Source organism: Lithobates pipiens, unplaced genomic scaffold, assembly GCF_037356315.1.
Source record: "Lithobates pipiens isolate NorthernLeopardFrog02 unplaced genomic scaffold, aLitPip1_a1.2 Scaffold_19, whole genome shotgun sequence".
In the NCBI taxonomy this organism is placed as follows: domain Eukaryota; kingdom Metazoa; phylum Chordata; class Amphibia; order Anura; family Ranidae; genus Lithobates; species Lithobates pipiens.
The window spans coordinates 489,084,426-489,109,930 of NW_027507764.1; the positions used below are offsets into that span (position 1 = coordinate 489,084,426).

General features: G+C 43.5%; 1 protein-coding gene across 1 annotated transcript in view; it reads right to left on the bottom strand.

Moving 5' to 3' along the window:
* The window catches only part of CNGB3 (cyclic nucleotide gated channel subunit beta 3), a 534,104-nt gene that overhangs the window by 61,343 nt on the left and 447,256 nt on the right, over positions 1-25,505 (bottom strand). Inside the window, exon 17 of the mRNA XM_077492986.1 lies at positions 25,412-25,495. Coding sequence (XP_077349112.1) covers positions 25,412-25,495 — 84 coding nt within the window. The remainder of the gene's footprint in view (positions 1-25,411; positions 25,496-25,505) is intronic.

Sequence of the window (25,505 nt, forward strand, 5' to 3'; positions counted from 1 at the left end):
TGCCTTTAGAAAATCAGTCCCATAGAGCCAATATGGGACAAACAGACAGAGCCACAACCCAAAATCCAGCAAATCACATCCACAATAGGAAAAGACACAAAGGAGGTTATTTACGAAAGGAAAAGCCACTTTGCACTGCAAGTGCACTTGAACGTGCATTGAAAGTGCACTTGGAAGTGCACTTGGAAGTGCAGTCGCTGTAGATTCGAGGGGGACATGCAAGGAAAGTAAAAAACAGTATTTTATTTCCCACATGATTGGATGATAAAATCAGCATGGCTTCCACTCATTTCAGATCTACCCCTTAAGCCTTGTACACACGGTCGGAGAATCCGTCGGAATGTGTCCTATCGGACCGTGTCGTCAGATAATCCGACTGTGTGTGGTATGCATCGGACTGATTCCGTCCGAATCTCCGTCAGACCCAATTTTCCAACATGTTGGAAATATTTCCTGACCAACTGGGCCGGTCGGATCTAATCCGATCATGTGTAGAGCATTTTGATCGGACCAAGTGCCACGCATGCTTATATTCAAATTCCGACACGGAAGCGCTCGTTCAGGTAAAACTACTGCTCGTAAGCGATATAGCACATTCGTCACGCTGCAATGTTAAAAATTCTATCATCAAGCGCATTCTCTTTAACAATGCTGCAAGAACGAACTTCTTTTGATGCTCATAGTCACACACACTTCTCCCGAACGGATTTCATTACTCTTTTTTAACCATTTCAGCAATACAATTTTAGTTTGCGTCACATCTACACAATTTTAGATTTGGTTTTTTATTTTTTGGATGTTTTTGGGGGGGGGGGGGGATTCCAGAAAAATCTCCTTTAAAGACACTTTGCTCATTTCTCCTTATTTATTATTCCTTAGTTATACTATTGGCAGCCCACGGGACAGGTAAGAAGTGTCATAATAACAAAATGGAAGCACATTTTGACATTCTGCTATTACATAGCAAGAAAATTAATGTGTTAAAAAAATCAAAATAGCATTTGAAAATATTGAGGCAGGCCCTTACACTACATGCTTTGGTGAATTTTTCCATAAATGTGATCATGAAAAAGGTATTTAGAGTGTGTATTGGGTTGGGTCAAGTCATCAGATAGAAGATTGCTATCAGCTGAGGTAGCAGTTGGGGAGAGGGTGGTTACTAATGAGTTTGGCACAACTCCAAAAATCCAAAAAAGGTCACTTTGAATAGAAGCACACACATCACATTTGTAGAGATTTTAGGGGGTGTTTAGGGGAAAGCAATACTATGGAGCTGCCAAAAGACATTGTTAAGTGACTATACTATAGTTTTAGGGGACAAGAAGAGCATGGTGTGGAAGTTAGTGAGGCAAATATGCATGAGGACAAAGGGGCAGAGCATATGAATTAGAGCATATTGCAATGATGGTAATTAGAGAATGAGGAAAGAAATGCAAGACATTAGCAATCATGAAATACATAGAATGTGATGTTTAAGGATACAACTTAGCATAATATAGTCCTTCTGCAGGAGCTGAATGATGGCAGAACAGGTCTCTGGAATAATGATCCCCAGAGCCTGGGGGGAGATGCCTGTAGAGAACTTGAGGTCCTGAAGGCTTCTCCCTGTCGCCAAGTAGCACAACGTTAGCGATAAGCCTCTGCTCCGGAGTGATGGCTTGCCACATGCAGGTATCCTGCCTGGTGATATAAGGGGTCAGCAAAGCCAGCAGACGGTGAAAAACGGGGTCCGTGATCCTGAGAAAAATCCATAAATGATCAGGATTATTCTCGCGGATCTCACGGAGCAAAGGCATGTGGGAGAACTGGTGACGCTGGCGCAACCAATTCTTGGTCCACAAACGCCTCCCCTCCCTGTTCATGGACCGGGCTTGTGTCAAAGTCAAAGTAAGAACCCCAACACGAAGCCCCTGCACAGCACAAACTGTACGATGAGTACGTAGATGAAACATGTTTGGAAAACGGTCGGCTGGTCAGAACGGACACCAGAAAGCACCGATAAACAGCAAGGCCTGAAAGGACGACCTGAATAGCAGAAGCAAGCAGAGAATAATAAATGCCTTTCAAAGCGTACTATACCAAGATATAGTCCACAATGAGAAGCAAATACTTAATGACTGCACGCACTGATTATCAGATACGCAAAGACAAGCACAAACTGAAGAGCGGTAGCGATCTGAATCACTAATCTGAAAAGCGCGAATCGTCTCTCACCAAACTTCTACTAAAACACGAGATCAGCAGAAGGAACCCAAAGGGTGCCGGATGTGGTGCTGAACTTCTTTTCTTGTCCCGCCGTACACGGCTTACATCAACGCGTTCTTGGCAACCGCTAAATCAGACAACTTGGCCCGACCGTGTGTATGCAACAGTTTCGGACACAATCCGTCGGATTTGATTGGCAACATCTCCGGCCGTGTGTACAGGGGCTTAGACTTCTGCCGCGTACACACGAGCGGATTGTATGGCGTACTTAGTCCGTCAAAACACATTTCAGCGGACAATCCGCTTGTGTGTGGGCTTCAGCTGACTTTTTCAGCGCGCAGTCCGGAGTACTAAGTATTTCGGTTTTTTCGAAATTCTGTCCGTCGTACTTTGGTTTCAGCGGACAATACGGTCGTCAGTATGCTAGTTCTATGGACTAAGAATGGCGCATGCCCAGAAAGGATTTACACGGCGGAAGGGTGCTTTGCTGTGTCTTGGACTTCCTATTTCTAGTCCCATCGTACTTGCTGTACACGTCATCGCGCAAGCTTTCAACGGACTATTTGTGTATCCGTGTGTGGTCAAGTCCGTTCAGTGGAAAGTACGACGGACTGTCCGTCGGATTGTATGACGGACTAAGTACGCCATACAATCCGCTCGTATGTACGCGGCATTAGAGTGACTGCACTTCCAAGTGCACTTGCAGTGCAACGTGGATTTGCGTTTCGTAAATAAACCCCAAAGTGTTAGAGGGTGGACACCACCAGCAAGTAAAATCAGTTATCTATGCATGTAACCAGATGTGTCACCCCCAAAAAAGCATCACTACAAAAGCAAGACTACAGAAGACATGGCAGTGTAAACTGACCAGCATGTAGGCAGGTGTAATGCTGCTGTTTGCCAACTTAAAGGTGGCACTGTGTTGCATCTTGAGGTTGGTAGGAACTCATTAGGGACTAAGATGCCCCCTGTTATGGACTTCAGGTGTCCATCTTGGGAAAGCCAGTGCCTGTGATCAGCACTGAAATGGCATTAGATTTGGGTGGCCATTTTTGCAGGGCCATGATATATGTATCACAATGTCCTGGGAGTGGCATTGTTGCCCAGAAGAAGAAGTAAAAATTCAGCATGTAGCACTGTCTGCAAGTTGCTTCCTAAGGGAATGCATAATAATAAGTATAAGTTTATGGCAGGACTATGAATTACACAGCAGCAGAGCAAGCACCACAGCACCCCCTGCATTGCATATGAACTGTACCACAATGTAAGTTAACTATGCCACAGACTGAATCTGTTACCAGCTATTATTTGTAACTGTTATTGCCAATCATATGGACTGTAAAGGACACCGTAACTTAATGTCTGTGAGCTGTGTTGTTCAGTAAAGTTTACAAAAGTAGCTGCACTGCCTCTTTATTGAATATAAACACAAGATGTATGTGTCTTTATAAGATTGGATTTAAAGACAAGTTAATGGTGAGTAATGAGTAATGTGCAGAGCAGAACATTTTATTTATTATGTACAGCCAATACCAGGGGAAAGTATCATGATGACATGTTAAGAGTTGAAAAACTGGGGGGGCGTGGCCAAGATGGCGATCTAGGAGGCAGCAAGATTTAGAGCTCTGCTGGATATCCTGTCTTTATCCTGACTCCGGACAGCCTGTGGGCTATATACACTGCCTATCTTGCGGCAGATGTCCTCCAAAACAAGACACAGGGGCAAGAGACTCCATTTCCCGCTGCCTATTGAGAATTCTGGGTCGCAAGAGGTCCCGCGTGCGGCCTCCTCGAGGTGTCTGCAGAACATGGCCTCACAGACGGAGATGGCGGACCCGACGGAGGAGAGACAGCTTGGCTTTCAAGAAGTGATGGCAGCGATCGCCACCTGTCAGGCGACCCTCACCAATAAGATCGAAGCGGTGCAGCTAGATGTCGGGCTCATCAGGCAGGACTTGGACAAACTACGGTCTCGGGTGACGGAGGTTGAACACAGGTCTGGCTTGACAGAGGACACAGTGGCGGAGCACACTGCCTCCATTCGCTCCCTCCAGACTCGGGTTCGCGCCCTGGAGTACAAAGTGGACGACGCCGAGAACAGGAATAGGAGGAATAACCTTCGCCTTGTCGGTCTGCCGGAAGGTGAGGAGGGGAAGAACCCGACAGTGTTCGTGGAGGAGTTGCTAAGGTCCCTGCTACCGAACGCACAATTCTCCCCGTACTATACTGTGGAGCGGGCGCACCGCGTGCCTCCTGCCCCCGGACCCCCCGGAGCTCGTCCGCGGACGCTAATCTTCCGCATGTTGAATTTCCGAGACCGGGATGAAGCACTACGGGCCGCCAGGAGAGAGGGTGACCTATTGTACCACAATGCCAAGCTTCTCTTCTTTCCAGACTACTCCATGGAGACGCAGAAGCTCCGCCGTGCGTTTGACCAAGTGAAGGCGGGTTTGCGGGCGAGAAATATTAAGTACAGTGTCCTGTTCCCTGCCAAGTTGCGGGTCCAAGATGGAGAGACAGTGCAATTTTTCACCTCGCCGCGGGACGCGGCCGCGTGGTTGGAGACCTTGCCCCCCCGGGGGTGAAGAGTGCCAGCTCCTATTTTGTCCCACTGCTCTCTCTATTCCCCTGTTTACTTAGGTGCTCTGGCTGTATTCCTCACTTTTTCCCCTTTTTTTTTACACTGCTGGTGGTGCCTTTTGCGCAGGCTGGCCAACTGCATCGGATGAGGTACTGTCCTATCTGTTACTGTGGCACAGAGCCCCTTCCCTGCCTGTGGACATGTCGTTCTGCCTGAATGCTGAACTTGGGTTCATGTATTGGTTTTGGGTGGGGGTGGCGTGCTCCCTTTCTGCTCTCATGGGCTTTGCCAGCAGGGAACGGAGGGTTACCAGGTGGGGGGTCTTCCCCCCCCTCTTTATTTGTGACGCTGGATGCCTGGCCGGGAACGTGCCTACATGTTGACTGGGGCTATACAAGCCCTTGCGGCTGGACGTTTGGACATGTGGGTGGGGGGTTATTTTATGGAGGGTATCCGGAGGGGGGGGGGAGGTGGGGGGGAATGTATATGTATGATACTGTGTACTCGGGATGTCCTCCCCCCTCTTTGACTGTTTGTCTTCTTGTGTGTTTTTTTTTTTTTTTTTTTTTGAATGTGGGAGGCAGTGTCTATTTACATGTCTTTACTTAAGTTGCGTGCCCCTAAGTGTGCTTAGGAGAATGTTAATATGTTAGCGTTCCAGCATCTCTACTGTCTTGTAGGGTGGGGATTTTTGCTGTCAGCTAACGTCCCTTTGATAGTTCTTACTGTTGCATTTTTGTAATTGGGTATGGGAACCAATGCATCGCCAGTTTTAGGGGGGTGCGGGGTGGGGGGGGGGGTTTGGTTTGGGATTGCGTGTCTGCAGTTGCAGACGGTGGGGTTGTGCTTTGTGTTTTTATGTTTTTTTGTGGTTTTGTTTGCTGTTTTGTTTGGAGTTGCTATTGTAATACGAGGCATGAGCTATCCTGTGGGGGTACATATCTATACATGGGTACTGTGGCAGTATGTGACAGGCACTGTGGTGTGATCTCTGGGGATTGGTGGCTGGGGGTGGGGGAGGCGGCCTGGGTCCGATGGCTTTGTAATGCACAGTATGGCTAATGTTTCCATCTTGTCTTGGAACGTGCGGGGGCTAAACTCTGCTGTTAAGAGGTCTCTAGTGTTTAAGTACTTGCAGAGGTATGCCCCCCACGTGTGTATTCTCCAAGAGATGCATATGCTTGGCCAGCAGATCCTGGGTCTCCGGAGGGCGTGGGTTGGCACGCATTACCATTCTACTTACTCGAACTATGCTAGGGGGGTTAGTATACTGATCCGGAGATCTCTCCCGTCTCAGGTTCTGGATGTCCGTACTGACCCTGGGGGAAGGTTTGTGATCCTGCACCTGACTATTTGTGGAAGGAATGTGGTTTTGGTGGGATTATATCTTCCCCCTCCAGCCTATTCGACGGTTCTTTATGACATCATGCGGGTGGTGATGGGCTATTCCACGCAGGAGATCCTTATATTTGGTGATTTTAACTTGACTCCTAGGGATGATCTTGATAGACTGCACCTTGGGCACAGGTCTTCCTCTGAGTTACAGCAGTGGGCCACTACCTTTGCTCTGACTGATGTGTGGCGGCATTATCACCCGCATGATCGGGAGTATACGTGCCACTCGGCATCACACAGAGCTCTATCCAGGATCGACTTAGTTTATGCCTCTTCCGGGGCGCTTGTGTGGACGCAGGAGGTCCGCCATTTGCCCAGGGGTATTTCAGACCACTCTCCACTGTGCCTAACCTTATCTCTGGATAGACCCCCTGGACTGAGACTCTGGCGTTTGTCGGGCTTCTGGGTGACGGATGACAGGGTTCTGGAACCAATGACTGAAGCACTCTGTCAGTATTGGACTGCTCATGGAGCACCGACACCTGTACTGACTGCCTGGGATCCTTTTAAGGCCTGGACGAGGGGGGCTTTCATTTCCCATATTTCCCATGCGCAGAGGGAGGCTGAACGGACCGTGCGGGAACGGGAGGGGGAGGCTGGGAGGCGGGAGGCGACCTACATCTTGGATCCTAGCGGTTCTAATTACCTGCGGTGGCGGGGTGCGTTGCGGGAGCTCTCGCTGTGTAGGGTGGAACAGACTAAAAAATCTATGTTGCATGCTAGGCAGCGGGTCTTTGAATTTGGTGATAGGAATGGGCGGCTGCTGGCCTGGCTGGCAAAGGGGCAGATGGGATCCACACATATAGCTCAGATTCGGGATGTCACTGGGGATCTACTGTCTTCCCCTGCTGCCATTAATTTTCGGTTCCTTGAATTTTTTAGAGGGGTCTATGCTTCTCGTGCTGGGCCCGACTCCGCAGAGACGCGGAATTATTTGCAACAGATCCCCTTCCCTGTGCTATCCCGGACGGATAGGGATATGTTGGATGGAGATATTACCCTGGAGGAGGTGCAGGCGGCGATTGGGGCGCTTCAGCCGGGTAAGGCCCCGGGTATGGATGGGTTACCATCGGAATTCTATGTGCAAAATATGGAGCTCCTTGCCCCTAAACTTACTGCCTTGTTCTTGGGACTCGGGGCGGCGGATGCCCTTCCTGAGTCCATGGAAGAAGCGGTCATTGTCCTTATCCCCAAACCGGGTAAGGACCCGCAGGAGTGCTCCTCCTACAGACCCATATCTCTACTAAATGTAGATGCCAAAATACTAGCGAAGGTTCTGGCCACCCGACTCACATCGGTCATTTCGAAGTTGATCCATGCCGACCAGACTGGTTTCATGCCTGGTAAAGGCACGGACATCAATATACGTCGTCTTTTCCTTAATCTTTCTATCTCGCATGACAATAGTGGCTCCCGGGTGGTGGCGTCCCTTGACGCAGAAAAGGCATTTGACTCTGTGGAGTGGGGATACCTTTGGGAGGTGCTTCGTTGCTTTGGGTTTGGCCCTGTTTTTTTGCGTTGGCTGCAATTGCTCTACAGGGCGCCCCGGGCTAGGGTGCGCACCAACGATCGACTCTCGGAGCTGTTTCCACTCCACAGAGGCACGCGTCAGGGGTGTCCTTTGTCCCCCGGGTTATTTGCCCTGGCCTTGGAACCCCTGGCGATTTACATCAGGGAGTCCCCGGGAGTTCAGGGACTGGTGGTGGGCGGAGTGGAAGAAAAGATTTCGCTGTATGCGGATGATGCCCTGCTCTATCTGAGGGATGCTGGTCCCTCATTAGGAGCCGTCTTACGGATCTTCGACCAGTTTGGAGCTCACTCCGGTATCCGTATTAACTGGTCGAAGTCGAGTTTGCTTCCCTTGGATGGAGGGGTGGGTGATGGCGTGGATTCTGGCCCTTTGGAATGGGTATCGTCTTTTAAGTATTTGGGGGTGCTGGTATCTAGAGATCCCACTCATTATTACAGACTGAATATAAGCCCCTTATTACGTTTTGTCAAAGACCGATTTCGGTCGTGGGCTGGGTTGCCACTAAACCTCCTGGGTCGCATCAGTATCTTTAAGATGGTGCTGCTGCCCAAGCTCAACTACATTTTTAGAAATAGTCCGGTGTGGGTTCAGGCCTCCTTTTTTCGTGAACTGGACGGATACCTTACCTCCTTTTTGTGGAATGGTATGACCCCTCGTCTGGCTAGGGCTACATTGCGCCTTCCTACACATTTGGGGGGACTTGCTCTCCCCGATGTGCGGGCCTATTATTGGGCGGCAATATTGGTTACAGCGCACTGGTGGTTGGATGGGAGTCGCTCTAATGCTGCGGTGCATGTGGAGGCGGCGCGGGTGGGTACCAGACGAGATCTTCAGGATCTGGTGTATAAGGGGGTGAGGGCTCACTCTGATCTCCCTGTCCCGACAAAAACTACTTTGAAGGCGTGGGTTGTGGCTAGGCGTAGATTCTCGGTTGCCGCGCGATGGTCTCCTGCTCAGCCACTCTGGGGTAATCCTAACTTGCAACACTTTCGTACGGTTCCGGACCACCGGGTGTGGGCTAGGTATGGGATAATGACACTCAAGGATATTATGCCTAACGGCACCCTACTGACTTTTACACAACTGACTGGGAAACATGATCTACCGGGTTGGATGTATTTCCGTTACATTCAACTACGTCATGCAGCCAGGGCCCAATTCCCGGTTCCCCCCCTGCTCCAGTTGGACCCAGTGGAGGATCTTCTGTCTGATGGTGAACTACGAAAGCCCCTCTCCTCCTTGTATGGTGTTTTACTGCCAAAGGATATTCCCAGGATGGCTAGGTTGTGGGAGGCATGGCATGGTGATATACCGTCGCTCACTCGGGAAGATTGGGAGCACTGTTTACATCATGGTCCCAGGGTAATGATAGCGGCGGGTGACAAACTAATGCAGCTTAAATTCCTTCATAGGGTGTATCTCACTCCAGTTAGATTATCTAGGATGTATGCGGACAGGGACCCGTACTGCCCCCGTTGCAGGACGTGTCTTGGCTCGTTTTTGCACATGTTTTGGGAGTGCCCATCCCTAGCGCCCTTCTGGGAAGGGATTTTTGAACAGATGAATGTCCGTATGGAACTGTCGGTCCCTAGGACTCCGGAGCTTGCTCTCCTGGGGGTACAAGAGGATGATCAGAGGTCACACCACAGTAAGATCCTTATCTCTATCCTTTGTTTCTATGCTAGGAGGGAGATTCTGGTGCGATGGACATCCTCAGTGCCGCCTAGGGTGTCTGCATGGGAGAATAAAATCAATGCTGTGTTGCCTCTTTACAAATTGACTTATCTAAGTAGGAGATGTCCTTGGAAGTTTGACAAGGTATGGTCCCCTTGGACTGGACCTACCCTTGAATAATGGGCGGAGGGTGGCGAGGTGCCCTGTGTCTTACCCCTCTTGCGTTTTCTTGTCTCTCTCTGGTGAGCTCCCTCTCCTCCCCCCCCCCTTTCTCTGGCATCTCCTCCCCCCTCTCTACTCTCACCCCCCCCCCTTTTTTTTTTTTTTCCTCCTTTCCTCTTTTCTTTTTCTGAATGGGCTGTCTTGCCTTCGCCCTTTTTTCCCCCCTAAGAGGGTTATATCATTGTCATAGCTATCCTTTGGCTCACAGATCCTCAGTGTTCACTATGATTGTTTTGCTGACCTTGGTACGATGTTACAGTATGCCTTGTATGCAGATTTTGTATTATGTGTATGTTTAATAAAGCACTCCTGATTGTTAAAAAAAAAAAGAGTTGAAAAACTGGTGGTGCCTAGCTGGAATGATAGGAAAAGGAGGGAGATGGTTTCATGTCCACCTTTTCCTCATGGGATAGTGGCAGGAGCAGGCAGTTTCAAGTTCCCATGGGAGCTTGTGGCTCTCAAGGGAGACTTCTGAGGGCTCAAGTGACTTCTGAGGGCTCACGTGGCTTGGTAGGGGATTACATATCAACCCTGCCAGGTTGCGTGCCTTTTTTTTTTTTTTAAGGAAAACCAGCTTATACTGGTACCCCAAAGGGTATAAATAAGGGCTTCATCGAGTCAGGCTCAGTCGCCTCAGAAGGCTGTGGTGTTCTATGGGCTTGTCTCCATTGGACAAACGTCTTCTGAGGCAAGTATATGAGCCTGATGCGATGGCTGTTCGAGCGGCTGGTGAGGATGGTGGCAAAGAATGGATCTAGAGGTGTCTAGACATACCTTGAATGTCTGGTCAAGAGGCGCCAGTGGGAGCTGCATCAGCAGCGGCCGAATGCAGCGGCCGAAATAGGACAAGCAGCAGAAGACTCCATTCCACCTCCGGAAGAGGAGGAAGAGCCATGGGAAGAGGCGAAGAGGCACTGTCACCTCCAACCCTAGGCCAGTGAAGAGGAGGTGCATCCCGTGCTGAAGATACTCCCCTTCACCACCTTGGGCGGCTTTGGAAGTAAGCACTCTCTGTGCAGGAGCAGAACCATGGGAGGCGTGGCCGAAGGAAGAGCCAACGCACAGTGTTAATTATAAATCGTAAAACAAAAAGTGTGTTTAAAAGATATGCAGTCACTATTGGGCTTGTTGGCTTTTGCCTGCAGGATTATGCCGCTTGGCAAAGTTTTTTACAGAAGATTGTACTTTTCTGGATTAAAACCCTCCTTTTCTCATAAACGAATTTCATATGATATGAGGGAAGATTTATTAGTGTGGCTGCAATTTTTTTACATATTTTAACAGTAGGGCAATGTGGCAGGAGGAATTTATTCTAGATAAGCAAATTCTCCTATTCACGGATTTGGCTGGTTCTTGCAGTTTTGCAGCAATCTGGCTTTCCCATTGGTGTGCTGACTGTTGGAATCCCAGATGGCAGGTAAAGGATTATTTTAAAAACATAGTTTTACTGGAATTATTTCCAATTATTGTGACCTTAGAGTTCTGGGGTCACAGCTTTAGAAACAACAGGATTCTAGTAAGAACAGATAACAAAGGAGTGCTCTATGCTATAAATTGCCTAACATCTAAATCTCCACTGGTCATTGTCTTGCTGCACCATATGATCTTTAAATGTCTGTATGAATATCTGGTTGAAGGCTGTTCATGTGGCAGGGAGGGACAATGACTTGGCATATTCTTTATCTCGCCTGCAGATGGACCATTCCAGATGCGGACCAGGTTGGAATACCATGTCAACCCAATTTTTGGGACCTTCTTTAGGGTCTATATCAGAGTATATTAAAAACTCTGGCGCTTTCTACTTGGGCTGGATATCCATTGGCCTGGTTACTTTGGCTTTCCTTCTCAAATTCGGATTTCTTATTTAATAAAAAATATTCTTGTTCGTATGTGCAGAAGACCTTGTCTGGAATTAAATTTTTTCTCAAATTAAACAATTTTCCTTCTTGTTTGCAATATTTCTCGGTTAAGCAGGCTTTGAAAGGATACAAGAGAAATCATTTTAAAATTGATCATCGCAAACCTATCACTTCTGATATTTTAATTATACTTTGTTCTGTAACAAGTCAAGCTTGCTTTTCCCACTTTGAGTCAGTATTGTTTAAAGCAGTATTTTCTGGTTTTTGCAGCTCTCAGTTTCTGAGCTGAGTGTTATTCAAGCTATGGATGTTATTATTCATGATTCTATGGTTAAAATATTTATTGGACAATCTAAAGCAGATCAATTGGGAAAAGGAAAATGGATAAACCTTTATGCTTACAGTGGCTCCCCATTTGCCCAGTACAATAACTAAAAGATTTATTACAAACCAGACCTCTAGTTGGTTCCTGTTTTTTTTTTGTTTATGAATTGGGTACTCCTCTTACCAAATACCAATTTATAAGCGGCTTTAAAAAATGTTTGAAAAATTTAAATTTACTCTGTGCTCAGCTTCTCTCAATTGTTTAGTATTGGTGTGGCTACTGAAGCATTAAGGTTAGAATTGGATGCTAGCATCATAAAAAAGTAGGTAGATGGAAATCTGACAGTTACTTATCATACATCCACCCTAATCATTCTCTTTGATTCATTTCAGGTAAACCCCAGGTATTATGAATTTTTGGACATTCTTATGTCTATTGGGCACAACACAGAGCTAAGAAAGGTGTTTATAATTGAGAATCAAGGTTTGGATCCACAGAAGTTTAAGGTTTTCTGGAGTGGCAAGAGAGGCATGGTTTGGGCGGACCTATTTTACAAAAATACGAGAACAAAAGAAGTGGGGTTGGGGCTTTACATGAGGCATGTTGGTGTGTATAATGATATATAGAATAAACATGAATGAGTTAAATGTCACAATCCCCTAGGGGCACATCACAATAAATGTTAATAATTATAATGAAACTGATAACAATAAAACATTTATGATACAGAGTGGGATCATAAAGCGTCAGTATATAATAATAATTAATTTAATGGCGGATAATTAATAATTAATTAATTCATACATGATTGTCATGATATATGAAATTGATGAAGGTTGTAATATGATACAATTAATATAGCAAACTTGCCATAGTGTGAAGTGTGTGCGTGTTTGGCTACTACCCACATCGGTGTGAAAAGATAAAATGAAAAGTATACTGATAGAAAACAATCACTGCAAGATAAGTTGCCAGTGTGAGTGTGAAATGAATGTGAATATAAGTACACGCAGGAATGATGAATGTTTGCATGATATAAATAATTAAATTAATTAAAAGTATATATATAAAATATGTATAAATGTACATGTCTGTACAGAAAATACAACTTATCTTACAGTGATTGTTTTTTATCAGTATACTTTTCATTTTATCTTTTCACACAGATGTGGGTAGTAGCCAAACATGCACACACTTCACACTATGGCAATGTGTAGTGTTTGCCTGGCCTGCTCCCTGGCCATGGCCTCCCAAGGATCCTGTTCCTGGGGATCTCCCGCCTCAACCCCGTTTGAAACCACTCATGTCGGGCCACCGCTCCATTCCATACCCTAGTACTGGCCATAACTTATGGGCTGCCTTGTAAGTAACACAGATAGTTCTTTTCTCTCTTCTTTACCTCCCCTTTTTTTGTTTTCCATGGGGAATAGTGGAACACTGCTGATCGCTCGATTCTCATAGCTTCGTAAGCAGAGAGCTGCAAACTGTCAGTCACAGCTCTCTGGTCTGCCCCCTCCTCACTCACTGGAGCGTTGGGATGTGGAGGGGGCGACTGGCTCAGGCCGTCAGCGGCTCACTGAGAGGCTGATCCTGGTGTTGGGCCAGGGATCTGGTGGATTCCAACTCTGTGGTCGTGATGACGTGGAGCCTGGATTGACTTCTGTGACATCAGCAGAAAGTGGACTTCAGCCCTCTCTCTGCTGAAAACGGGTCACAGAAGTGCAGAACAAACTGCACTCCTGTGATCAATAGGAGAAGTACAGCCGAATGAGCTTTGGCTGTACTTCTCCTTTAAAAAAACACTAGTCTATCAAGTTGACCTTCTGAGAGTTTTATGTGCTTGAAAAAAATGAGCTCGTATAAGCATAGACCAATTGTAAGAGTGTAAAAAAAAGTTCATTTTGTTTCCCTTTTTTCTTTCTTTCTCTAACAGACCCTATACCAGTGATCAGATAAATCCCTGGATCAACCTATTGAATTAAAATTTCCCCATAGGCCTGTATATTATGCTGAGTGAGGAAGATATCTAAAAGTTTTTTTAAATTATCAACACTCTCAACTAATACCAATTCCTAGAGGAGAAAGTTCCACACTTTTACTGCTCTGACAGTAAAGGTCTCAGTTTAAAGCTTTATTTTCCTATTTTTGGGATACAGCACCATACACATTAGTTATGTGTAATGGTGTGTATCCTATTACCTGCAGGCTGCTGGTTCTCCTAAAAATCCTCCCTGCTGTGCCTTCTTGCCACCGACGGATACCATCCTGAGCAGCTGTCTTATTGAGAGTTAACAACAGTCGCTGCTACAGAATTATATACACACACATATATATATATATATATATATATATATATATATTCTTACAATCTCTGAACTGTCCTCAATCTAGAAGTCACATCTATTTACATGGACTTATTGTGGATCTTATTGTTTTCACTTTTGAATCAAGATGGGTGGACATTGTGATTTTTCCACTTGTTGGCACATTTTCACTTTATTATGTGTATATACATTTATGAATTTATGTTTATACAGGTATAAACCATTATTATTGTACATTTGGCATATTTATAGTGTTGCACTGACACTTTACTTGTTTGCACATTTATTTCTATACAGCGCTGCACTTTATTTTTATTTTTTTTATTTATGGCTGCTACAGAATTGGTGACCAATACATCACCACATATTTAAGATGAGGCAGAACCAGTGTTTTATAATGCTCCTAATTTAAATATGGTTCATGAGATTCTGTGTATGCAATTTTTTTCACAAAATTGATATATTGCATTAATATAGATCGCAATTACACAATCATTTTGGACCACAAATATGTTGGAGTTGATTCATTTAGTTGCCTTATGCATTTTTTTTATGCAGTTTGTGTGCTGCTAATTTAAAATAGGTTGTGCAATTCTGTGTATGCGATTGTTTTGGAAGACTGACATATTGCATCAACATAGATTGCAATTATGTAACAGTCTTGGACTAATAATATGTTGGAGTTCATTTATTTGTGGGCTAGATAGCTGCATGCAATTTTTATGCGACTTGTGTTTGGTGCAGGATGAATCTGTCGCATATGCATGGATTTATTAAACCTACAACTTGGGACTCTTTTTAAAGGCTGTAATTCGTATAATAATACTAACCCTTTTATAAGTATCTGTGATAAAAGGGGAGTAGGTAATATGTACTATATGATAAGTTGTGATTTTTACAAATCGCATTAACATATATCCTATGAATAAATATTTTATGATCCATCACTGCTATAATGAATTTGGTTCGCTGTGTTCATGATCCATCGCTGTTGTAATGAATTTAGTTCATTTTGTTTTCATCTATGGTATATATTTTATTAGTATTATTATTACTTTATGGTTGCCTCCCAGGTCTAAATATATTTATTTATTTTGATTTGTTAATATTTGCAATAATTAATGTGAGAGTAAGAATTTGTCGCTATATCATTTTTATTTATCCAGATATAATTTGTGCAATATCACATGATTTTTAATTAGATGCCATTTTATTTATAGGATTATAAAAATCTGAATTGACATTTAATAATAGTAAGGTGATTAGGTTGCTAAGGTTTGTGTGATAGAAACTTGAAAACATATATAGACAATGTGCAAACACGTATAGCATTGTTTTGATGTCATGCATGCAAGCTGATTTAGTGACTAATATATTTTAGCAGGACGCACTGCTCGTTTAGCGGGGATGGACATCTGGCCCATATGCAGCATTCGCCTTAGTACAGTGCTGGGGTAATTAGAGGAGTTGATGTCATCCTAATCAGCTGGGGAGTTTGCGCGTGCGTTCAGTTTAAATTGTGTCAGATTGCTGTGGAGATCACACCCTCAGACGAAGTCAGGAAGTGACGAAACGCGCCAGTGGCGTGATCTCCACGTTAGCCGGAAGTGACACTTGCGGGTCACTGACAGCTGGGGAACCTGAAAGCAGCCAAGCGCAGTGGTTCTTGTTGATGTGGATGTCTCCTCGTTGCTAGCAATCGGTGGCAACCCTACAGTGTGCTTTTATGCTTCATTTTTTACCTTATCCTGTAATTATAATCTGTAAGGGAGTTGTTATGTGGCTTCAATAAAATTAATTTAAACGGGATTACGCTATGTGAACCTTTATCTTTTCACATGACCCGGATATATTGGAGCTGCTCATACCTTATAAAATACAGATAATCAGTGGATGTCCTTGAGAAGTGGAAATATAAAGATACATTTTGGATGCTTGATTTTACCATATTTCTGGTGAGTTTAACCCCAAAGGGGAGAGTTCTCTACGCACGTGGTAACAACCCTGATATTTGGTGCATGGATTGATGAACATTTGTCACCTTAAGAAGATTTTTGTTTTTCTCACCTGAAACCATTCAATGGACTGACTCATTTATTTACCTATCTATTTTATTTTCATTTATGTGTACAAGGAATTGTATATGAGCATATCATAGACCTTTAGATTGACATGAGCGCTGCTATGATGGTTTAGAGTTGTACAATCCTTTATTTCATCATTTGTTTACAGGATTATGGATTTATCTTTAAAATATATTTAAAATATAAAGTATTTTGCTAGTTTTGTTACCTGCAGATTGGCATTGTAATCTGTTGCTTAGGCTGACTCTATAATCTCATTGTACAATCTCTGTACAATTTCCTTTATCATTATCAAAACTATTTAAAATAAGGACAAAGGAGTGGGGAGGCTTGTGACACCATTGACCTAACAATTGCCATAATGACAGTGCCCTAACATGGCCATGTGGTCATAGTCAATGATGCCATACGTATCTGCACCCCTTTGTGTATGTGAAGCTGCGGGATGGGGAATCCCCTGTCCAAAGCTCATTGGCCTGGCACTCTGTTAGAAGAAACCTAGAGCTAAATCCAAGCTCCTTCCATGACTTAACACAGTACTCCACATTATAGAATTAACCTCGCCACACCCAATGTGAGACTGTGACAAATGATACAGCGGCATATTGCAAAAAAAAAAAGGCAGTCACAAGATGTAATGTCTGATCTATCCACTGGGAGCTCAGTCATCTCCCCTATCTCCGTAACACATTGATGACATCACAGCCACATCACCTGACTCCTCCTCTTGTTCCTATTTAAATGACTGCCACCAATTACTCATTGTTCGTGCTAGGAACCTGTTGCCAGGCGAAGATCACAAGCCATACGTTCCTGCTTACTACACTATGTTTGGGCCAGACAGAGCCCCCTCTCTCTACTCTTCGTTTGGGCCGGACAGAACCCCCGCTTCTTACTCTAAATTTGGGGCGGACAGAGCCCCACTCCTACTCTTCGATTGGGCCGGACAGAGCCACCACTCACTACCCTTCATTTGGGCCAGACAGAGCCCCACTCACTACTCTTTGTTTGGGCCAGACAGAGCCCCCACTTCCTACTCTTCGTTTCGGCTGGTGAAGGCCTCACCAACCTCTCTCCACAAAGGCTACGAGAACATCTCTTCAGGAAGCACTGAGTGCCCCCATCGTGGTATTTCTACTCACTGCAGGTATATTTGTTCTGTGTAAACGTTATTCCTAATAACTGTTTCTGTCTATTATGTTCTCCTAAATACCGCTGTATATAATCACTGAATAAAAAACAATTAACCTTAACAACATTACTTTGTTCCTTTAAGTTATACTTGCCAATATGGCGTAACCAATTAGTAACATAATATGCAAGTATGTCCGAAGCTGTGATCCACTCTAAACACTCCTAGCACACTGCCTGATGCATTACACAAGAGCAGCTGGTCAGTAACACATTAATGCTACACTTTGCACATCCCAAACTTAAAAATGGCCTATTAACATGAAATTAAAATGGAAACCCCAAAATACTGCCTCTAAAGCAAAAGCCACTCTTTTTTTAAAGAGAAGGAGTAGTTTCCCTAAAATAAAGGTTCCACCATCATAAAATAACAAACAATGTAGTTCCAAAATACCCCTCCTCCCAAAGAACAAAAGCCCCTGTTTAGGGAAAACTTGAAAAAAAGAAAAAAAAGCTACAGATGGAACAGCTAAAAATAACTTCTGACATAAAACTGACCACAAAATAAAATAAGGATAAAAAAGATTTTACCAAAGAGCAATGAATCAGAATAAAAGTACAATCTCCAAACTGACCCTAATCTCTTCCTGGACAGTCTGTCAAATTTTACATATACATACATAAACCAAACTATTACTGCCCTGTGCCCCCCCCCCCCCCCTCTTCTTTTATGATTAGAGATCTGGCTTATTCAGAAATGCTTACAAGCCCACAGGCCATAGTTCAGTGCATTTTTTTTAATTCCAAAGATAATGTACATTTAAATTTGCCAGGACCACAAATCTTGAACTTGCAGGATTTACTTTGAAGCCATTGTAGCAACAACCTCAAACCTTGTCTCTAATGATAACCTTATATTTTTCCAAAATAAAAGGGAAATACAGAAAATATATGCCAACCTATTATGATTTAAAATCCTAGAGCAAAATCAAATTTTTGGTTTAAACTAGGGTATATACTCCAGCTTCTAAACAAAACAAATCCTTGTCATAATTACTCCCTCTCGAATCCAGATGTAATTGATCCAGAACCTAAACAAACAGATCCTTTGTGGTCCCAATGTACTGCAAATTAAAATGGCATTCAAAAATTGTTCTTAAGTTTCTAGACAATATAACATATTAATGTTCAAATAACCCTTTCTCAATGGTCTGATGGTCTTACCAATGTAAAAAGCATTAAATATTTTATTTTAGTATAGTATGTTACAGATTCTGTAGAGCAGTTAGCCTCATGATTTAAACTATTTCCTGGTGTTAGTACAATTTAATTTCCTTCTTTGATGTATTTACAATAATCACATTCTTACATTTAGATGTCCCTTTTCTAATACATGTTTTTTTTTTCTCTAAAATAATTTTTTTAAAGACGTTGTTCTCAACAATTTACTTAAAGCGGGAGTCCGCCGGGAGTTCCGCCGTTTTTTTTTTTAAAAGCCAGCAGCTACAAATACTGCAGCTGCTGACTTTTAAAATAAGGACACTTACCCGCCCAGCGTGCCTGCGATGTCGGCACCCGAAGCCGATCTCTCGATCGTCTCTCGGGTGCTGCCGCCACCATCTTGGGTATGGGAATCAGGAAGTGGAGCCTTTCGGCTTCATTTCCCGGTTCCCTACTGCGCATGCGCGAGTCGCGCTGCGCAATAAGGATGGACCCGCTGCCTCTGGGATCTGTGTGTTTCCCAGCAGGCAGCGAGGGACTTTCGGAAAGGGGCGTAGATTCTGCAGAATCTACGCCCCTTTCCGCAGAGAGCTATCCTGGAAGTGGGTGCAGATACCTGTACTGTACAGGTACCTGCACCCCCCTCCCCCCTGAAAGGTGGCAATTGTGGCGCCAGAGGGGGGGAGGATTCCAATGAGCGGAAAGTCCACTTTAGGGTGGACCTCCGCTTTAATAAAACCCTAAGGTTTAAAACTTTATGTATTTCATTCCTCTGTTCAGTATATGGTCTCATCTACCCTCCTAATAATTTTGACCTATCACTCAATTTTGCTTTATAACAAGCTCCCTTGAAAAATCCTTCTTTATATTCCCTCTCCTTTAATCTATATCCTAAAGTAGAACTATAGTCAAAACTTTTGTTTTTTTCATATTGGTTAGAGTCAGGTCACCAGAGCTAGTGTCTCCATTGGAAAATCTCCCTTCTATTACTTTTCTGGGCACAATCCAAAATTTTGAACCTTCACTTTCAATGATAATGGTAAACAGGAGAAATAGAGTGAATCTTCCTAACAGGGGCAGAGTAATGATAAAGACTTGACAGGTGTTATAATCCCTTTCCACGAAAAAAAAATTGCCTTTAGTTATACTTTAATCTTTGTTCTTACAGTTCTAAATCTGATTCTTCAGAATAATTAATTTTCACCTAAGATATTGTACTCTTGGTAAACCTTAGGGTATGTTTTGGGTGATGACTATCAGCCCTCAAAATATTCTCCTCTTCTCATTTACTTTAGCCCAGAGTCTTCTTGTCATATGAATCAACTTTTTTTAAAATTAATCCTCAGACCCTGTCCAAAGCATACTGACTTGTTTATGAAATGATGCCATATCGTTTTTATTTTTCACGTCCTGCTAATACTCATCTTCAGAAAAAAAATGAGTGTTCCCATGAACCCAGATACAAGTTAATATACGAAGGTGCACAAATCGTGCCCATCATAGATCCTTGTGCCTTGGTTAGGTGGGACTCGAGTAAACAAACTCAAAAGTATCATGAGTCAGGATGAGATACAGTACTCCTCTTTGGGGGAGAGGGGGCAAACAAAATTATGCCTTGGGCCTGTAGAATAAGAGAAACACAGTGCGGGTAAGGCAGTGAGCACCACAGCACCCCCATAGCCACATTATTTGGAATTGTTTCCGTCATATGTCTGGAACTGTTTGAACATGTGATTGGTACTGGATCTTTTTAAGCTTCCACAGACTTATGTGTGGGGAAGAGGATAGCATGTAAAATGGGTGTGGCTGCCACATAGATGCAGGCAGTCAAATAATGGCAAGGTAGCCTTATCCTGGACTGACCTCAAGAAGATGCAGTGCACAGCCAATAGCTGGTCAATCCCCTGTTAGTAGTCAGTTCAGGTAGGGGTGATGGTGGTTTGAAGATGTTGAGTCAGACAGTGGGGGTGATCGAGAAGGTTCTTCTTGGGTCACCTGTATTGTCATGAGGGCACCCATGTAGCGTGGGCTTCAGGTGTGAGATGTGGCCACCTGGGGACTGAACCTGGAACCACATGTGATGTAGAGGTCTCTAATGTAATGTATGATAAGTGGCCCCTGCTTGGACCTATGGCTGAAGACATTGGGAACTTGTATTAGCGAAGTAGTAATGTGAAACAAGTGGAGGGGGGGGAGTTGGAGCTCACCACTCCTGAAAAGCTGTAACTAGGGCCCACATCTAGGGGGGCCCTGCTAGAATGCAGCATGTGAAGGTAAGCTCAGGAGCGGGATCGACACTGCATGTAACACAGAGCTAGCATTGTTAGAATGGTGAAGTGAACTTTAGATATATACTATTCTGAGGACACAGTCAAAAATGAAATACAATACTGTGAATCAATACGAACGCACATTTGTGTGTAAATAAATTTCACAGGTGAATATATATTATATCAGGGCTGGACTGGGACAGAAATTTGGCCCTGGACTTCATCCAGACCGGCCCACTTACATTTTGAGTGTCCCATCAGCACTCCCTTACATCAGAGTGTCCAATCAGCACCCCCTTACATCAGAGTGTCCCATGAGCAGCCCCCTTACATCAGAGTGTCCCATCAGCACCCCCTTACATCAGAGTATCCCATCAGCGCCCCCTTACATCAGAGTGTCCCATCAGCAACCCCTTACATCAGAGTGGCCCATCACCAGCCCCCTTACATCAGAGTGGCCCACTGAGCCATCGGCCCACCGGGAAACTCCCGGTAGTCCTGATGGCCAGTACATGCCTGTATTATATCCATTGAGGTTTATCATGACAGTGCTTGTGAATTGAGAAAGTCAACGGTTCAAATAAACTAGTAATTCAAAGGGTTAATTGTAGACTCATGATATTCAGTGCAGCTTTTAAAAATGATTTTAATGTTATTTAATAAATGTTTAATTTCTAATAAATTGCAGACCTGGCTAGTAGGAAAAAAAATCCTTTCACCTGATTAAAGTGTATGTTACTCTAAATATTTCTTTATTTTTTTCTATGTGTGTATTCACATATGTGTATTTTATTGTGTCTATCTTCTTTATGTACTTCTTCCATCTGAAGTACCTAGTTAATACTGCCAATCATCTTTTTTTTGTTCTAAACTGACCACATAAATCACAGAAGATGACCTGTGCATATGTGGTAAATGTTCCACCTTTCTGACCATTAAGAGGTACAGGAATCTGTGCAGACACACAGCATGCCTGTATGAGGTAGTTTGTTCAGCTTACAAACCCCCCTCCCAGTCATATCCTGCCTCTGGAACACACCCTCTACCCATCACAGCTTGCCTTATGAACATCCTCCCTGCTGAAGTGCAGTCTGCATCTTGTTTCAGGCTGCAGAAAATGGCACTAACCCCGCCCCCCACTATCAGAAAGAAGAGATGCCCAGTCACACGCTTTTTAACCTTGTAAAAAAAGGTAAGAAAGATCATTTCTGAAACTAAGCAAAATCTGTTATGGTCCCTGCATACTTCTAACTGTATTAGAAAGTGCCTATAACATTGGGGGCAGGGTTATTTACAGTCAGCACTCAAAGGACTCTTTTTTTCAGTAGAAGTCAGAAGTCAACATTTACTAAACTCACCTCTGTGTCTCCTTGTGGTTTTTTAACCCCCACTTACCGGGTTGCAGTCTCTGCACAGTTCAGATACTCACCCACCCAGGGGATCCACCGTTGTCCGGCTGAGATCCTCTTCTATTAACTGCAACCGACCAGTTCCCATGCTGCCATGTTTACACATTGATTTGGAATCATAATACCCAAAAAAGATGGACTTTATTTACACAAAATGAAGCAGCTTATTTAAAAGATCATATATTTTATTTCTCCGTAAGTTAAAACTTGAATAAAAATAGATACAACACCCTCTTTACACAACATGTCTGATACCAAAAAATACCCAACCCAGAAATGGAGATTCAGAACAGACATAAACATAACAAATATAAAATAAAAGCCGCCATGTTCTTTGTGACATCATCAGGGGGCTGCTGGCTCTTCTGGGCTTCTGGGTGGTGAGCCTCCCAATTATGCACCTCTAGGCCCACCTTTGTAAACCACTTGCCCACTGGGTACTTTTACCCCCTTCCTGTCCAGGCCAATTTTCTGCTTTTAGCACTTCCCACTTTGAATGACAATTGCACAGTCATGAAACACTGTTGCAACACTACTTTTTTTTTATCATTTTTTCCCACACAAATAGAGCTTTCTTTTGGTGGCATTTAATAACCACAGTTTTTTTGCTAAACAAACAAAAAAAAAAACAATTTTGATGGGCACTGATAGGCTGCACTGATGGGCACTGATTAGGCGGCACTGGTGTGCACTAATAGGAATGCAATGATAGGTGACACTGATGGGCTCTGATAGACAACACTGAAGAGCACTGAGAGGTGGCACTGATGGGCAGCACTGAAGAGCACTGGTAGATGGCACTGATAGGCAGCACTGATGGACACAGAGGCACCGGTAGGTGGCACTGATAGGCAGCACTGATAGGTGACACTGATGATTATGGCACTGATGGGCACTGATAGATGGCACTGGTGGGAACTGATTAGCAGCACTGGTGGGCACTGATTAGCAGCACTGGTGGACACTGATTAGCAGCACTGGTGGGCACTGTTGGGACTGATGTCCCGGTTATTGGCTTTCTAACACTGTCTTGTGTTTACATCCTGTGATCAGCTGTCATTGGCTGACAGTTTATCACATGATAAAGGGCTGCTGTGATTGGACCTTTACTCCGATCTGTGATCAGCAGGGTCTGAAGGGCTTGACGATCACAGAGCCCGATCATGGGAGGACGTCCATGGACCCTCTCCCAGCATTGGAAGCCTGTGCTGTAGCCGTCTTTCAGCTATAGCACAGGCAGCAAGGAATTAAACACTATAGGGGTTAATTACTAAAACTGCAGAGTGCAAAATCTGATGCAACTATGCATAGAAACCAATCAGCTTCCATGTTTTCTTGCCAAAGCTCAACCGAACAAGCTGATCTTAGAAGCTGATTGGCTACCATGCACAGCTGCACCAGATTCTGAGTGCACCAGTTTTTAGTAAATCTTCCCCTCTGCCTCCTAGGATATGTGACATGCATAGGAGGCACAGAGAGCACAGTGCATATCATTCGCCTAGGTGGGTGACATGCAGGGAGGCGGGACCAAACTTTCTTAATTAAAAAAAAGTAAGTAAATAAGAGTGACCATAAAACTATCCTGGAGAAAAGTTCCTCTTGCTTGCCAAGATTAAACGGTACACTCATAAGACATAGTCCTAGGCATTCCAGATCACGTGGTCTAGAATGATCACATGGTCTAAAATAATGACATGGTCTATCAGAAGCATTTTAAGTGTTTCACAATTTTCTTTCTTCTTTCTATTATCTTTAAAAGGGAGACTCACTTTCAGATAAGAGGATCAACATGGCAGAAATGTTATGTGGCAAAACTAGGCAAGGAGTAGAGATTGTATAGGTAATAAATACATATTGAGACCGCTATCCCTCTGAAGCAAAAAAGACTTGCTTTATTTCAACAAACGTCTGCAGAAACTTTGCCATATGAAATTCCCAGCACGTGGCTGTTTTTTTTTTCCAGAATAAATATGAGTTTTAGCTCAAGGTAGACAAACGGCTTAGTGATGGAATTAATCTTTAATGATGCAGCATAAAACATGACCTCTGCTGAACACACAGAGTGGGCTGAATACTTCAGCAAAACCACATTTTTTTTTTTAAATCATTCAGCTGCAGGAAAAAAAAGAGTTGTAATCAGGAAGATTAGCCTTTGCGACACTAGTCAGGTCTGGGCGAGAAGGACTTTACCGCAAGTATCATACACTGCTATAGGAAATAGAAGGTAAAATGTTATTTCCCAGGTTGGGAGAGAGCTCAACAACTTTAAGAGCAGCTGCTAATGTGTTTCATTCATTTCATTCTAACACATCATTTTATCACTGGTAAGTGCTGTTCAGCCGTGTCATGTACAAATGTCGATAAAAACTGAGACAAAAACAAACTACCATCTGCAGGACGGCCAACACATTTTGATAGAAATGCAGAAGCCAATGATAGCTTCACACAAAATCATTTTGACTGACCATTTTAGATAAAAGCAATCCTAACACATCTTTGTGACTAATCCATGGTGTTGTTTATTTCATTTTGATAAACTGACGTATTATTAAAAACGTAGATTCATTGTATAATATATTCATTTTACAAATATACCCGTATTTATCCACGTATAACACGCACAGTCGTACAACACGCACATTCATTTTAAGAGGGAAGTTTCAGGAAAAAAAACGTACATTTTAAATAAGGCAGCTATTGGCGTATAACACGCACACACTATTTGCACCCGATTTTGCTGGTGAAAAAGTGAGTGTTATACGCCAATAAATACAGTACATTTATTGCAGGGTGCATCCATAACAGCCAGTTTGAAAAACATGCTGGGCTTTCTCATAGGAAAGCCCAACACTATGTACTTTTCAGCTAATATTCTAGATTGATTGAATGAAATATTTTCATCTTTACTAGGAGAGGAGTAGGAGGGTATGTCTGCTGTTCAGGTCTATTTTTAACACAACAGCTGCAGAGATGAGCAGAATTAATTTTCAAAACATGGCTGCAAGAGATAAAAATCAAATATTCAGTTTTAATATCTGATTAAAAATAAACAGTTTAAGGATTTTTTTGTTACTGTACATAACAAAGAAAATTTATATATAATTACTTAAGATTCATTGTAATATAATTGTGGGACCAGCGTATAATACCATAAAAGAATATATTGAAAGAATAATTTACCTTTTTGCATACAAAGTCACCTGGTAAGTAGACAATGGACTTCAACCTCAATAGCAAGTCATGAATCATCTGGGCATCACAACCCTGGAAAATA